Below are 16390 nucleotides of genomic sequence, written 5' to 3'. Positions count from 1 at the left end.
AGTATCATAGTACTTAATAATAAAAAAATATGGATAAAACATACATAGATAATGGACGAGTATTCTGTTTGCATCGATGTGATTGAGTGATGGGGGAGTAAGAAAAAGGACCGTTTTGTGTCGAGTCGTTTTGGTGATCAAACCACAATCGGCTGATTTCAGATCTGAATCACAGGGCCTTGTGTCTGGCATTTTTGGACCATTGTTATCGTTCCCCAAAGGGTTTGTGTAGATACATTCAAGGACTTAGAGGTCCACATCATCAATCATTCAGTCATTCATTCATTCATTCAATCAATCAAACAAAGACAAATAATTATAAAAATGATAAAGTTAATATTATTTATAATGATGACATTCTCAGTGTCATTGACATTGGCTGCGAGCTTTGTTAATTTTGGAGCAAACCAATGTACTGATCCGGCTAATCCATGTGACTTTAATAACCCTGCCAATTGGATCGGTGGTCAGTTGCCATCACAATTCAGTCCAACGGCCTCAATTGACAACACAGTCTCACCCTACGTGATCAAGTACATCAAGATCACAAGCCAAATCACTCTGTCCGCCTTTGTTGTAAATGGTCCAAACGTCACACTCACAATCGGCCAAAACGTCAACCTCACTGTGGTCAATGCAATCAGTATGACCAAGGCCCAACTGGAGACAGAGACTGGATCCTATATGTCGTGCGCAAGTTTCTACGCCTCAGAATCGTCGGCCACTTGGACTGGCGCCTCAGTCTTCCTTGGAAACATGTACATATTCCAGAACTCAATTCTCAAGGCATACAGCTCGAGCATTGACGTCCTTGGCAATCCAGTCAACTTTGACCAAACCATTCCACAGCCAGAGCTACACGACCACTCCACCATGATTATCAGAGGTTACGCCGACTTTTCAGTAGGCCTCTCAGCTGATGCAACCAGCAAGTTGGTGATAAATGGCTCCGCCTCAATGGTCAAGACGTCCAACCTCGGAAACATCCACGTCGATGGTGTGGTAGCCGTGTCCAACGGAGGTATTCTTGCCACAAAGAGCTTCACCTCGAGCGAGCATTCCAAGATCTTCATTGGACTCGGATTCATCAGGATCATTGACGCAAATGTAGCCACACTCTACAACATCTCGACCAATATGCAATCCAATCTGGTCATCTCCAACACCTCAAGTGTTTTCATTGGCACAATCGATGGCCAGGGTAGAACTATTATTCAGGACGTGGCCCTCTTCAATCAATCGTGTGCTGTCGTTGATCTAGTGTCTACATTCTCCACCTTGACCATTGGTGGAAAGACCAATGCCTACTTCTCCAACGCCAACATTGTTAATATCCAACCTGCTGATGCCGATGCTTCTGCCGTCACCAACATGTACTTCAAGTCCCTGAACAATACGATTCAAGGTTTCGACCAGGCGCTGTCCACCAACAACATCCACGTGCTGAATGGTTCGTCACTTGAGCTGACCAACAATGGTTTGTTCATGGGAAAGTCGAGCATCACACTTGAAGGCACATTGGTTCTGCCCCAGAACTTGTACCTCGGCGCAGAGGGTGAGCTCACATTCTCTGGACCATATGCCTACCTGTCCACCAACGCCTCAACGATCCAAGCCAAAACTGTCACTATGAACAATGGTCGCTTCGATCCTCAAAACACAACTATCAACGGTTCGCTCGTACACAACGGTGGTGAGATATTCTTTATCGCCAACCTCATCGACGAGCATCAATTGGTCATCACTGGCGACTACAAGTCATCATCATCAAATGCTTTGGTCTATTTCCGTGACCTCCTAAGAAACAGATCTGCTAAGGTCTCTGTGCAGGGTAACGTCTCGATCAATGGAACCACCTTTATGATCAACTGGATGGATGAGGACCCTGCCAAGTATGTGGACTACCACCTGGTCCTCATGGGTAATGTCCCCGCCAGCGCACCCACCGTAAACCTCCAGGTCACCTTTGGTTTAAACGATGATATGACCTACCTGATCAAGGTTACAGGAAACAACACAATCACTGCCGTATTTGAAGCAGGCTGTCGTGATTTGTATAACAACTGCTCGGGTCATGGAAAGTGCAATGATGGCGCTTGTGTCTGCGAGCCAGACTACTTGACCAACAACAACTGCAGTGCCAGAAGCTGCCACATGAACTGCAGTGGAGCTGGCTCATGCCAGATGTCCAACTACACATGTCAATGCAATGCCGGACTCGTTGGAGACTACTGTGAGAAGAATGCAACAGTCTGTGGCACCTACTCCAACAAGACTTCATGTATCACCGGTTGTTCATGGTGCCAATACACCAATATCTGCCAGTATGCCGCCACCAGTCAATGTGTTGCCCCGCCAACAACCACCACTGGCACTACATCAGCCTCGACAACAAGTGATACGACAACCACTACTACCACTACTACCAGCACAACGACCAGCACACCAGGCCCAAGCGCAGCCCCATCAATTGCCGGATTGATGAACTCATCCTTGTTGATCATCTTTGTAGCAATCTTCTCAATTATCATTGTCTAATAATCGATCAATCCTACAACAATCTTGAATGAATACATAAAGGTTGTTATATTTATACATATACTACTACAGGTTGTTGTTGTTGTTGCCATTAAGGTTGGTGGCAGATGTTGACGTGGACCACTGGACATCATAGGATCGGTTGAAATCTACAATTGAAGGGTTGGTCGTTGGAAGCTCCTGGAAGTTGGCCTCCACATCATCCACTGTCAGTATCGACTGCTCCGTCAAGCATAAAGTATTGGTAATGAATGAATCAATGTCGAATGATGCTTGAAGAGGGTTGACTGGCTTCAAAAGACATATCAGTGATTCCAACAAGGTCTTAAACTCTGAGCATGATAGACAGTCGTCATGGTCCAGGTCATACATATCGAAGCAGACTGAGAACATGGTTAGTTAGTATACTAATGATTGATTGATGGGGATGTTGATGATGATGAGATACATACATCTTATACGTTCTTGCAGTGTACCTTTGGATAGGATGGCAACCATATGCACAAACTCATCGCATGTGATCAAGTCGTCCATGTCCTCATCCAACAGTTTAAATATCTGATTGACAATGTCCAGTCGATACTTCCAAGGACTGGGCAACACGTCTTTACACATCTCCACAAACTTGGACTTGCCAATGCCCAGCGACTGGCTGGTGCTAAGACTAATGTGTGATTGGAACAGGTCGTACAGAGACTCTAAATCATACCTTGATACTATGGATCATTGCGTGAGATTAGGTTAGTACATGCATGCGCTGGCGAGGTAGACATATGTAAGAGAGGCTTACTATTGTATCTGTCACTCCATTCCCTGACCTTGGACTTCTTCTTGTTGATCTGTATGTTCTTGATGGCGATGTACTTGTTTGAACTACGCATCTGCTCCACCTTGTCGGTGGGCAGGCTGTCAAACTCGGTGAGTGTCATTGTGAACAGCTGGTCCACGTTGTAGTCGCCATCCTTGAACAACAGCATCACCTCCTCAGCCGACTTGCATCGTAATATGGCCGCCTGCTGCAGCTTGAAGCAGGATAGCGCCACCTGGAACAGGATGTTGGTGCCCTCCAGGAAGAAGCAGTCCAGCACGCGCAGGCCCAGCTCCAAATGTCCATTGCTCATGAACAGGCAGAGGAACCATGGCACTATTATTACAGACAGTGGACAACTCAGTTTCTTGAGGTGGCTGTCGACCTCGGGCAAGTAGGTCGATATCAGGCTCTCAAAAGTTTTGCCATCAGCAATGGAGCCAACCATTCCGCGGCGGTAGTTGTCCGGCAGATAGTCCTCACACAGTGATGACAACAGCCAGAATGCCTCTTCCTCCTTCACAAACAACAGGAAGATGGCGCCAAGTATGTTCTAAGATCATCGTGTTTGAGTTAGTGAGTGATTGGAATGAATGGAGTTGATTGAGTATATCATACCATTGATTGACAATAGCCTATTGATGGGTTGTGCCATGAGTAGGCGGTGAGTAGACGACGCAATGATTGGATACCTTGCTCATCTTGGAAGTATGGATGCTCGGGGAAACTACGCCTCAGGTCCTTCTCAATGTCGTTGCTCGATGGGTTGGTCTCGCCTTGATGCTGTTGAAGGAGTTGTTGGTAGTAGTTGTTGGGATGGCAGTATGGCTTGTAGAGTGCGCCAGAGGTGAATAACCAGACGATTCTTCGAAGGCGATCGGGCACACCACCGCGCACCAACGCCTTGAGCTCATCGGTCTTGATCATGGCAATGCCTTGACCGTTGAATGCATAGTACTGCTCGAATAGATGCATCTGTTGCTGTTGGAACATGCGGTATGTCGCGGAGAAGGTGCCGTCGATGATGGACTCGGGCAGGCCGATATGAGAGTGGTTGTCCTCGTAGCTGCCCATGGCTTCATTGCCATTGCCGCCCACATCGATCCAGAACTGGCGTACAACATCGTACTGCATCTCAATCGTCGATGAGAAGAAGTAGAACTTCTGGCTGCCGACACAGATGCGCATTGTTGTGCCGCGGTTGCCAAAGGCCTTCTCGTGGGTGATGGCCGTTATCTCGCGCAGTGGCAGCACGAGCTGGAGATCTGGACGGCCAAAGCACAAAAAGTTTGTTGAGATGTAGATCTTGCCAGTGATGTCATGCTGATTGTTCCACAGACTGGCCTGGAACTCCTCGACCAGGAACTCCTGGGCGGGCAGGCTGAACATGTCTTGGTAGTCTTGATGCTTGCGCTGCTCCTGCAGTATCTCCTTGAAGCTGGAGATCATGGATGTGTGATGGCCGCCGCCTCCAATGCCGCCGCCGTACGAGCCAGACATGGCGAGCGCGCTTGGGCTGCTGGCCATATCAATTGCCGTCGAGCTGTTGAGTGTGGGCGGTGCGCTGGACATTGGCGACGATGGTGAGGTGCAACCATTGCTGCCGCCCCATGCCCCATGGTCCGCGCTTCCATTGGATGTTGTTGAGCTGCAAGCGTCCTCCTTGGCATTGGGCGACATGGCCATGTTGGAGTAGAAGCAGCCAGATGAACGAAGTGAGTTGGCTGGAGACATGGGACGCGGCGAGGACGTGGCGCCCATTGACGATGCCAGTGGTGTGTCGACATGCTCGGCCGAGCAAAGCATGCGATTCATCGCAAACTTTCTGATCTGATCGAGCAGTTGGAACGTCTCGTCAATGTTGAAGAACGTGTGAAAGATGTACTCCTTGCCAGCGTCGGCCGTCGTGATCTTTATCGAGTCTGTCAGGAACTTGAAGTAACTCGAATGTGTGACCTTCTTCATCTCTGACATCTCAGTGAATGGTATCTTTATCTTTGTCGGTATGATCCTACTATGAAAGCAAACATAGTTCTCTGATATATACATGCATCCATGTCTCTGTATCTTGTCCATCAATGAGCAAGAGTACTCTGTAGTTCGTTCGTTTGATTGAGTGAGTGAGTGATTGGAATGATACCAATATGACGTTGATTGAACATACGTGTGATCAGGGTCTCGTTGTCGAGACTGAAGCGTTTCTTGAAGTGTCGTTGCTTCTTCTTGAGGTCTTTGTCTTTGAGCTCGCGCTCTTTCTCTTGTTCCTTGTTGTTCTCCTCGTGGATGCTGAGACAGGTGAACTTGAGTGAGAGATACTCAAATATCTCATTGGTCTCATTGTTCATCTTTTGTACCGATGGTATCAGATTGTCATTGATCCATTTCCACATGCACTGTATCTCCTCCCATTCGTTTGATTCACCAATACACTGACATCCCTTATTCTTTAAACATATCTTGAACTAAATATGAGTGAGTCGTCAGTCGTTGTCCAACTCGCCAGTTTGATGGTTATTATAACATACATCTGCAACATTAACAAGATCACCGCCAACACTACTTTGAGGTATCCTGGCCACTACTTCATTGATTAGGGCAATGGGAATATTCTTCTTTAGGACTGAGAAGTAGTCGTTCTCTTCGACTGTGCACCATGCCTTCCTGAAAGTGATGGATTTGGGCTTGATCCAACCCATCCTATTTTGTACTTGTACAGGTATGTATATATATTTATCTGTATCTAGATCCTCACTGCTGTTGATGTTGCTGTTGCTGTTGCTGTTGCTGTTGAGTATGAATATCTTTGACAAAGAAGAGAGCAATCTTTCTCCATGCTCTCACTCATACACAGTGCCTTGGTAGAACAACGAGGCAAACGGTTCAAAAGAGCGTTTGATCCTTTGTTCTTCAAAGATGATGATGCCAGAGTCTATGTATCAATCGGGTCAGTCAGTCTGTCAGTCAGTTAATCAATCAGTGAATTGAATCTGTTTGAACAAGTAATTGTATAAATTTAAATATATTATGTGTGTATGTATGTATCTATGTATGTATGTACGTGTAGATATATGTTGTAGTTGTAGTAATAGTTTGTAGTAGTAGTATGTCTTTCAAAGTAATAAAGGGTTATCCTTAAATGGGCCGATACACAATAGCAACATCACGTACACTAACCACACTCTGATACCTCCTTTCTGCCTTCTGCTCACTCCCTCCCTCTCTTTTGTTGTTGTTGAGCTGAAGATTTATTGTTTACCTCACCCCCCCAATCAATCTCGAACCACACAACACACAACAAACATAAATAGCATTTTCGATCGACTGATTGGCAGGCGGAGTGTTTGATGGTGTGGTAATGTCAAAGATTGATAGTGTTCTTGATGGTCACAATCATACATGTATGTAGAGGCTGGATATACATCGGTCCATCCATTATTCATTAGTGACACACAGATTTATACAAATTGACAATGGTTACATGAATATTACCTCCCTCCTTTTTGATAGGTGAACCGGTCTGTTGGTGATTGTTGTTAAAGACTGTGATCTATCTTCGACCGGCAATAAAGAACTCTTGTCATTGTAGACAACATAATCAATCAATCAATCAACTACTTCTGGTCATTTCTGAATACCGAATGAATGAATGAATAAAGTGAACAAACTGATTGTTTGATGATCGATCGATCGATCTTGTGTGTTTTATATTTATAATTAATGTTGTTGGTTGTTGTACAATATTACTACTTGGTACTCTTGAGGAACTCATCCAAGATGGACTTCTCCTCGAGTGCCTTGATGACCATGTCCAAAGCCACGTCAAAGATGGTGGGATCAATCATGTTGCCATTGGTGATAAAGTCTTGGTAGGCCGTGATGACATTCTCGCGCACCTTCTCAGTGACCGAGATCGAGTGTCTGGCATTCTCCGCCACAAATCCTTCGACAATGTGCTTCATCAAATAGACCAGGCCATCGCCGCCAATCTCCTCGCTGCCCTCGCTGGCCACATCGGTCTTGAAGTCCTGGACCACTTCGACAAAGCATACATCGTTCACCGCCTTTTGGAAGTGCTGTTTCTTCAAAAAGTCGACAAACGCTCTGCGCTTCTTGGGATCGGAGAGGATGGCTCGGATGCCAGTGAGCTGGGGCGCGGGCACAACTGGCGCGGGTGCGACCGGAGCCTTGACCGCCATTGACACGGTGAGGAACGATGTGTTGTGCAGCGGTGACGAGTCCTCGAGGCCCAAACCATCGAGGTCGAGCTTCTCCAGCTTGTCAAGGTCGACGTCATCGAGGTCTTTGAGGTTGGACAAGATTTGATCGATCTGGTACGAGTCGGACGTTCGCTGGCCGCCCGTACTCGACACCATGAGGAGGTCGCGCAGACTGTCAATGCCCTCAGACGTCGATGTTTCCTGCTGTGAGGACTTGTTGAGTGGACGGCTGCTTGTGGTGGATGTTGGCGCGGTGGTAACTGTCGCCAACGGCACAGCCAGTGGGATTGGCTTGGCAGTCGATGATGTGGGCTCATCGACCAGCTTCTCCTTTGATCTGCTCGGTGACCTGGAGATGGTAGCCAGGTTGCTGCTGGAAAGGATCGATTTGCCAAGGTTGGCACTGCTTAATGATGGCATCTGTAGGTTGTTGGGGAGCGTAATGTTGAGCAGAGATTGTGTCGAGTTGAGCTTGTTGAGTAGCAGGTTGGTGTCGATACCATCCAAGCCATCCTTTAGGTCCTCCAAGCCCTCATTGTAGATGTTCTCCTCGTCCATGTCATCCAGATACACGTTGTACTCGTCAGAGGCGCGCCACAGCGAGTCCTTCATCGAAATGGTGATGGACTCTTGGATGATGCCATTGACTTCGCGCAACTCTTCCTCGTCGCCAAATTCAAACTCATAGTCATCAGTCATTGAAGAGGTCGACATGTTCGTGACAGTCGTCGGCTCCTGTAGCTGCTGCTGTGAGTGTTGCTGTTGCTGTTGTTGCTGTGCTGCCTGCTGTGTCGTGGTCGTCGAGGAGTTTGAACTGTTATTGCTGCCAAACATGTTGGAGAACTTTGGCGTGGCGGCAGGGATGTTCTTCTTCTCGTGGACGGCACGCTCCTTGAGCGAGGGATGGTCGGTGATGCCCGACTTGTTACGACGATGACCTTTGCCTCTCTTGTTCTCGCGGTGCGACACCTTGGCCGGTACAACCATCTTGATGATCTCGGATGGTGACTTGTCGAATGGCGTCAGCATTGGCGGCAGGTTGCTCGAGTTGAGCACCTCGGTCTTCATGACAGATGTGACGAGATGAATGAGCTCGCCGGCGAATGGCGACGATGAACCGACGTCGCATGCGATCTTGATGATGTTCTTGAACATTGGGATGACGTTGATTGGAGCGTTCTTGAGCAGACAGTTGACGGTCTTGAGGATCGAGTTTGTCAGCACGAGGGAGTTGTCCAGCATGTTGGCGATCAGGTCAGCGCATTGGTTGGCGTACTCGGGGATGCAGGCCGAGCGAATGGTCTCGAGCACTGAATAGAGGAAGTCGTCAGGGTTCGAGTTGAAGCCACCGCTAGAGTACTTCTTGAACACGTCGGACAGCCCTGCAAACTGGGGCAGGCGCTTCTGGTCTGCGAGCAAGCTGGCCAGGTCACTGGCAACGCGATCAGCAATGATCTTGTGCTCCTTGTATACGATCGATGACTTGGACGTCAGGATCTTGTTGTGCAGCCAGGGTGTAAGAGCGAGGACTGGCAACAGGTAGCGCAGGGGCGAGCCGGCGGGGTCCACCAGGATGTTGTCGCTAATGCCGAAAAAGGCGATGATCAGGGGGCTGGACATCTCCTCTGTCGATGGCATCAGGATGCCCTTGAACAGGTGATACTGGATTCCACGTGGGATCGATACCTCTTTAGCTTTGCGCAGGATCTCTATGTAGACCGATGAGTTGGGCGAGTCTAAGACCTTTTGCTCAATGACCAGCAGGTTGAGCACGCCGATGGCCGCCACGTACAGTGGTTCGTAGTACCTGTGGCCAGCTGGTAAGAATGCGGCTGCGCTCCAAAAGATCGATGCCAATGAAATCTCATCGATGTTCTTGCTCTGAGAGATCTGTTTGAGTGCCAAGAGAATCTCGACGCACAGTGTAATATTGTAGGACTCGGGAAGATCGCTTGCCGCCTGAAGCTGGCGACTGAATGTTGAGCCAAAGCCGCTGCGGTTGCTACTGCCCTCGGCTGGCGCTGTCGCCATGACCTTGACGACAAAGGCGTCCAGGCCCTCGGTCCAGTCGTAGAGCAGACTGACGAGATGCTCGACGCTGGAAGCCCATCTTGACTTTTGTCGCTTGAGTGTTGTGATCTTGAGTGCTTCCTTCTGTGTGTCTGGCAGCATCTGCTGGCAGTGGATGATCGAACGGTATGTCTGGCATGACTTGATTGATATGCGTGGGTCCTTGTAGTTCTTGATCCACAACAGCGACTCGGCCTCCCACTTCTCAACAGTGACGGGTGTCAAGAGCTCACAGTACTTACATAGCACGGTGATCAGCTCCTCGACATAGATGTATCCGTTGCACCACTTGATCATCTCATTGCGATGCTCAATGACATCGTCCTTGCTTGATGCCAACAATATGCCAGGCGTGGTCGAGCCTGCGGGCGAGCCAACTGGGACGGAGGCCGCAACACGGGGTGACTTGACCTTGGGAGACGAGACAGATGAGACTGATGGTGACATGGGTAGTGGCGAAGAGAGGTTACGGCGGCCTGTGAGAGATGAGTGTCCGTCGGTGAGGTTCAGTGACGACATGTCGGTCTCCTTCTTTCCGTCGTGGAAGTTGAACTTGATCTGGAAGGTGGGCAGACGAAGACTGGTGACGATCGTGTCGATAGACTTGAGCACTGAACGGAACTGTGGACGACGCTCCTCAGGCTCCTGCGACATCTGGCCGTACATGCTGTTGCGCAGCGCGGAAAGGAGAACATTGACCATGGTGACCAGCGTCTCTCCCTCGACCGAGCTGTCGATACGCAGCAGCGAGTAGTTGAGCAGGATGTGCAGGTGCGGGATGATTGGTCGCAAGTTATCGCTGATTAGGTCGCTGATGAACTTGACACAGGTCTCGCGCACCTTGGCTGACTGAGCCTTAGCAGAGCGCTTCTCCATGTCATTGGACAAGTTGTTTGAGCTCTGCTGTGCGGTCATCTCAGCGATGGACTCTGAACGCTTCTCGGCGATGACACCAGCGTAACTCAGCGGGAAGACCAGCGGCTCGAGTGTGGCGTTGGGGTTTAGACGGTAGATGTGAAGGATGAGCAGCTTGCAGATGCGCATCGAGTCGCGAGTCGCCACGCCCTTCTTGATTAAAAAGTTGACGATGGTGGTCAGGTTGCCAGTCTCGCGACGTGCCAGTGCAAGCCACAGCTCGATCAGCTCGGGCAGGATCTCATTGTTGGACGACAGGCCGCCTGCTGCGGTCTGATTGTCGTTCTTGGCGCTGGACTGCTGCAGTAGCTCGGTCATCTTGAAGATGGCCATCAGGAAGCGGCCGGGGGTGTTGCGAGTCAGTCGTCCATTCTCGCTGTTGTTGTTCAGCGAGATGTTGCTGCACCATGGCAACAGCAGTTGGACGGTCCAACGGCGGTTCGAGTTGGACATTGTGGCGTAACGAGCAAAGGCCTCCTCAAAGAAGCGCTCGGTCCACTCGGCGCAGGCCTGTGACGCGATCTCTGACACTTCGATGGCTGACTGCTTGCACGTGGGAGTGATCTGTGAGGCGAATGATTGACGCTTGGGGAGGAGGATGGCGCGGATGGACACGTCCTCCTCGAGGAGCAGACCGAATGCGCAGGGCGCCAGACGTGCGATGAGGTCGAATGAACGGATGCGTGCCAAGAGCGTGGGGTGCAGCAAGTTGAGACACGAGAGGAACAGCAATGTGGAGCCAATCTCGGTGAGACGACGTGAGAAGTTGCGGTCAGTCGATGTGACTGGCTCGTTCTCCAGTTGCTCCTGTGCGCGCTCCTCAAGAGCTTTGTCGTAGTAGTACTGATAAATATCCTCGCTGATGCCTAGAGTGGGTGGGTTTGGTGAGGGGATGGGCAAGTACTGGTCATAGACTGAGTGCAGGAAGAGCACGGCTTCGTTGGCGTCGTTGTTGTTGTCGACACTGGTGTAGGCGCGGTTCAGGAAGAAGAAGTATGACTCGTCAAAGTGGTAGGACAGCACCCATCGCAGGATTCTGTTGCCCTTGATCTCCGAGTCGATCACCCATGGCATGACCTCCACCAGGAGGCCCTGCTCAAACAGCGTGCCCAGACTGAGGATGGCCTCGGCGGCGAGACGCGAGCATGTTCTGATACGTGTAAGTTCGGCGTCGATCTTTAGTCGCTCCTCCTCGCGTGCAATCGAGTCTTTCTTGGCAAGACGCTTGTTGAGCTCCAGGCCCTCGAGCTGCATGCGGGCGTTGGCCACCAACGGGTGGCCGCTCCATTGCAAGATTGTGCGGAAGGTCTTGTATCGCTCGCCCACCGTCCAGGGGATTGATCGAATGCTAGAGATGAGTGACTTGCGCACAGGACCCTCGAGCGCGCATGGCGTGGGGGTGTATAGCGAGTTGCAAAAGTTGTAGACAACCATGGCATTGTCGGCAAAGTATGATGAGTGCGCCAGTGATGGCAGCTTGGTCGCATCGCCAAAGATTGGCTCGATCTGATTGATGAACTGCACAAAGACCTGGATAAGGTCGGCGCTCTCCATGAGCGCGCGTCTAAAATCGCGATGCTGTGATATTCTGCGGAAGATGTTGGAGAGGTCGACGCGGACACGCGCCAACTTCTTGTTGTTCTTGTTGGCTGTCCACCAGTTGTTGAGCGAGTCAATGAAGCAGGGAAGCAAACGCCAGTGCAACAAACCACAGATGAATGAGAGCTTCTCTCTGATCCAGGGGGCGTCTGACAGAAGGCCAGCCCAGAAGTTGGGCAAGTAGTTGGTGACCTTTGTCTGAAGGCCGTGCTCAAAGTTGATCATCTCGTCGACGATGGGGTCGCTGCCAGGCGTTGGACGCAGCGGGTATGATGAAGAGATACCACAGATGGAGAACATCAGTGCGTGGCAGTTGACCCAGAGGTGGCGCAGCGTGTATGAGGCATGGCGTTTGGCCTCGTCAGTAGTCTGCTCTGTTGGTGGGGGTGGCATCGCTGCCAGGATTCCAAGGATGATGCCGCGGGTCTTTGACAGAGTGCGGATGCAGTCGTGTTCAACTGCCTCGCGGCCAATCTCTGCGAGCACGAATGCCCATAGACGGTCGTGAGTACAGAGCGTCACCTCCTCGATTGTGGGAAGGTCGTCGTTGGGGCCCAGTTTGATATCCTTGTCGATGCCGTATGAGTTGTCCAGCAGCAGTTGGTGTCTTGCGCGCTGCATGATTGTACGCCAGCTTGTATGCAGTACGCTGGCAACCTGAGTGGCCGTAGTCTCAGTGTTTCGGATACCTGAGATCGATCTGATCAACTGCAGTGAGATCATCCTGGTCTGCGGGTTGGGTGAGGTTAGATGCACAAAGCCAATTGCCTCGATCTCTGTCTGCAGCATCTTGGGTGGGTAGAACGAGCTGTCCAAGGGCACCGACGAGTGGCGAGACTCAATGAACGAACGCTCATTCCATAGATCGATGAGGCCCAGAAGCTGGGAGAGCAGTGTCTGCAGGGCAACGTGATCCTTGCCAATGTACTGCAGAATGAGTGATGTGTAGCCCTGGACGAGGGTGGTGCGCAGCTCTGGATGGTCGCACATGACCACCTGGATGGCGTGTGATGCAGCCATGGCAATCTCTTCCTCCTCGTGTAGCACCAACTTGTGTAGTGTGCTGTTGACAATGAATGACTTGGGCATGAATGTAACGCATCTGATGGTCTCCTTGAATAGCTCGAGCAACTCGGGGTTGACAATCTTGCGCTTGGGTGTCTTGCGCTTCATTGGGTACTGCTCGACTGGCGCGCCGGGCAGCGCATTTGTGTTCTCCCACATCAGCACCTTGTTGGCCAAAGTATTGGACGATGCGCGATACTGATCGGCAAACTCCTTCTCGCGTTGTTCAGTTGACTTTGTGCACACATCGTACCATCTCTTGATTGCCTCTACAGTAGTCTCGCTCTGAAGTATGATGGAGGGTTGGTGTGAGTGACTGTGTCGCGACTGTGCATGCCAGCTGGCATGATGATTGATGACGTTACCTCGAATTTATGTACAGCTGTTTGATCAGAGATGAGTGAGTAAAGGGAGATGGTTGGCTCGAACTGGGTGGAGAGTGCCAGAGGATCTTGTGCAACTGGCGCGTTGTCGCCTCCAGACTGCTCCTCGCAGTACTTGAACGACTTGGTGAGGAAGGTCTCCAGTGTCAGCTGGATCTCCTCCTTGCGCACGTAGATGATGTCGTTGGAGATGGCACGCATATTGGGATTGGCCGATGGCGACGTATTCCAAAACACGTCACTTGGGTCCAGGATGATGGACAGCGTGCGCAGTGCCACGACGTGGTACAGCAGCGACTGGTTGCTGAACAGACACGGCAGTACCGTGTCTGTGAGCAGCTTGAGCGAGTGAACGGCAAAGTGGACGGTGATTGCTGTGAGCAAGTCGATGCATTCGATCACCTTTGGCACTACCTGCTTCTTGCCGTAGAGTGTCGAGATGATGTCATGCAGGCGTGGTATCATCTTGGCGCGGTTGTGCGCCAGGCCTGCGTAGAGGTATGAACCGCTGTTTTCGTACACGCGTTCCATTCGCTGCTGTAGCTGCGCGGCAATCGACTGGCCGGGCGATTCTGAGTTGGCCGACAGGTTGGCCTGCAGGCCGGTGATCTTGCGTGGCGGTACGAACTTGCCCTGCAACAAACGCAGCACGCACTCAAGTGAGAAGTCGCGCTTCTTCTGGATTGCCACCGTCTTCCACAGACGCTTGAGCACCGACTCGTACTCCTCGTCAAAGATCGAATTGGGGCCGCGAGTTAGGATGGTCGTCATGAGCTTAAGTGATCGCTCCTCGAAATCGTCATGTTTCAGCATCTTCTCGGCGCGTTTGTACACGGCCTTCATCTTCTCGACGATTCCTGTCGACATGGTAAAGTCGCTCATCGACAACAGCATGCCATCCAGCGATTCGAGCTGTGCCAATCGCAGATTGTTCTTCTTGTTGCCTTCGATCCAAAACAGCATCTGGCCCAACAGCTTCTCAACTTCCGTTATCTTGTCATTATCTTGCATCTGTTTGATTGATTGATTGATGTCGCGTTAATGAGTGATCACGTGACGACCTCTTGGACATCCATCATCCATTATTCATTCATACATTCAATGATACCCAACGTATTCCTTTGAATATGGGTATCTGTTCCTCGGTCGGGTTGTTGCCAATGATCCTGGAGAGTGCATTGGATACAGGTGATAGACTATTGATGGGGCAAGGGTAAGGTTAGGTTAGGTTAGGTTGGAGAGGGTCCACATGGCACATACGTTATTCTAGATAGTTGGCCAAGTATTAGAGACCATTGATCAGAGATGGATAGACGTAGAGTGTACCAGGTGGTGGTGTTGAGGGCACGTGGACCGATTGGTCGGAAGTAGTAGAAGGCGAGGTCGCGCAGTCGAGACAGTAGTTGCTCGCTGACGCCAATCGATGGACTGTTGCCAAGGATCTGTGTGATAATGTCGGCGACGACCATCTCGATCGTGCTCTCGATGAGGTCCATGTACTTGAGGTCGTTCTGATAGATGGTGCAGGTGATCATCGAGAGGAATGACTCGAATGTGAACAGCTTGGTCTGCGACTGTGAGCCGGTCGACAGTACGGCCGACAGCGACGGTGTGGCAGTGCCAGTTGGGCTGGCGTTGTTGTTGGCGCTGATCAGACTGGGCGAGATGGCGGCGCCGCGGCCCACACTGCCCGTCGATGAAAGGAGCACTGGCGAGGTGGCCGAGGGTGAGCCGACGCCAAACGACATGGAGCCGCCCGCCATTGGTCCCGAGTGTGGCGCAAGGCCTTGTATGTGGCGTGGCAGCAAGTCGAGTAGCAGTCGTATGACCGACGTCTTGCAGTACTTGGATGACTCGCTGATGAGCTGCAGAGACGGGTAGTAGTACCAGAAGCTGCGGGCAAAGTTCACCCACTCGCGCTCGCTGGACGAGTCGTTGATGCCGAGCAGGTTGAGCTTGCTGCCCGACGTCACGGTCGATGTGTTTGATCCGGTCGGTGTGGATATGCGGCGTATGAGCGTGTTGCCGCGCGACATCCTCAACGACTGATTACTCGAGTTGATCTGTGTGCCTGCTGCCATCGACGCCTGATGTATCGGTGACGAATCACAAATACCCTGTAGCGTAGCATCGATAGACACTGATAAATTGTCCACCAGTCTAGATATCAATGTTGAGGTTATACCTAACGAGTTGACATCTAATCTTGCGTCCATATTCTATCTATCTTATCTTATCTTATCTTATATATTATTGTTATATGTTTGTCGCAATCCTGTCTGTAATGTATTGAGCGTTTGATTGAATGATTGATTGAATGAGTGATTGTCGACTGATGATAAAGTCAGTGATCAATTATACATTAACTAAATAAACTGGATAAGATACTAGTAATATGTATATATAACAACGAATGAATGATTGAATGAATGATCAAGATAATAGATAGAAGATTGAGTCGTGTTTGAATGAACACAACTAAGTTAGGAGGGTTAGTTTGATGGTGGTGTGTGAAAGGTCACCCTTTCAACAAAAATTGAGGCTTTTTTGATGATGGCGATGCTGTTGCTATTCTTATCCAAAAACACACCTTTTTTGACCATCGAGAAAAGTCCCAAGATTCATTATTAATATTTTTGATCATCACCAAACTCTAGAGTTATAAATATGTTTCCAAGATGTGACTGAAACTCAATTCCAGATTAATGCCCTTCATCATTAATTAATAGTGCAACATGATTGATTGGATTGGTTGTCGGTCGGTCGGGTAATTAATAATATTATTATGGGTTTGA

The 16390-nt window shown here is 50.0% G+C and overlaps 3 protein-coding genes across 3 annotated transcripts; 1 reads left to right on the top strand and 2 right to left on the bottom strand.

Moving 5' to 3' along the window:
• Positions 1-351: 351 nt before the first annotated feature.
• SAMD00019534_090190 (hypothetical protein) lies at positions 352-2538 on the top strand (the record flags this gene model as incomplete). The annotated part of the gene is made up of 1 exon (XM_012895908.1): positions 352-2538. The coding sequence occupies one exon, from the start codon at positions 352-354 to the stop codon at positions 2536-2538; it is 2187 nt and encodes a 728-aa protein (XP_012751362.1).
• Positions 2539-2604: 66 nt separating this feature from the next.
• SAMD00019534_090180 (hypothetical protein) lies at positions 2605-6042 on the bottom strand (the record flags this gene model as incomplete). The annotated part of the gene is made up of 6 exons (XM_012895907.1): positions 2605-2921; positions 2991-3254; positions 3329-3899; positions 3965-5439; positions 5511-5808; positions 5872-6042. 6 exons carry the CDS (start codon positions 6040-6042, stop codon positions 2605-2607), a joined length of 3096 nt encoding a protein of 1031 aa, XP_012751361.1.
• Positions 6043-7089: 1047 nt separating this feature from the next.
• SAMD00019534_090170 (hypothetical protein) lies at positions 7090-15676 on the bottom strand (the record flags this gene model as incomplete). The annotated part of the gene is made up of 4 exons (XM_012895906.1): positions 7090-13497; positions 13578-14606; positions 14692-14791; positions 14856-15676. The coding sequence occupies 4 exons, from the start codon at positions 15674-15676 to the stop codon at positions 7090-7092; spliced, it is 8358 nt and encodes a 2785-aa protein (XP_012751360.1).
• Positions 15677-16390: the final 714 nt, after the last annotated feature.

This window comes from Acytostelium subglobosum, assembly GCF_000787575.1.
Source record: "Acytostelium subglobosum LB1 DNA, scaffold: scaffold20, whole genome shotgun sequence".
Classification (NCBI taxonomy): Eukaryota; Evosea; class Eumycetozoa; order Acytosteliales; family Acytosteliaceae; genus Acytostelium; species Acytostelium subglobosum.
Note: the sequence above shows the minus strand (reverse complement) of the source record. Positions and strands in the feature narration are given on the sequence as shown.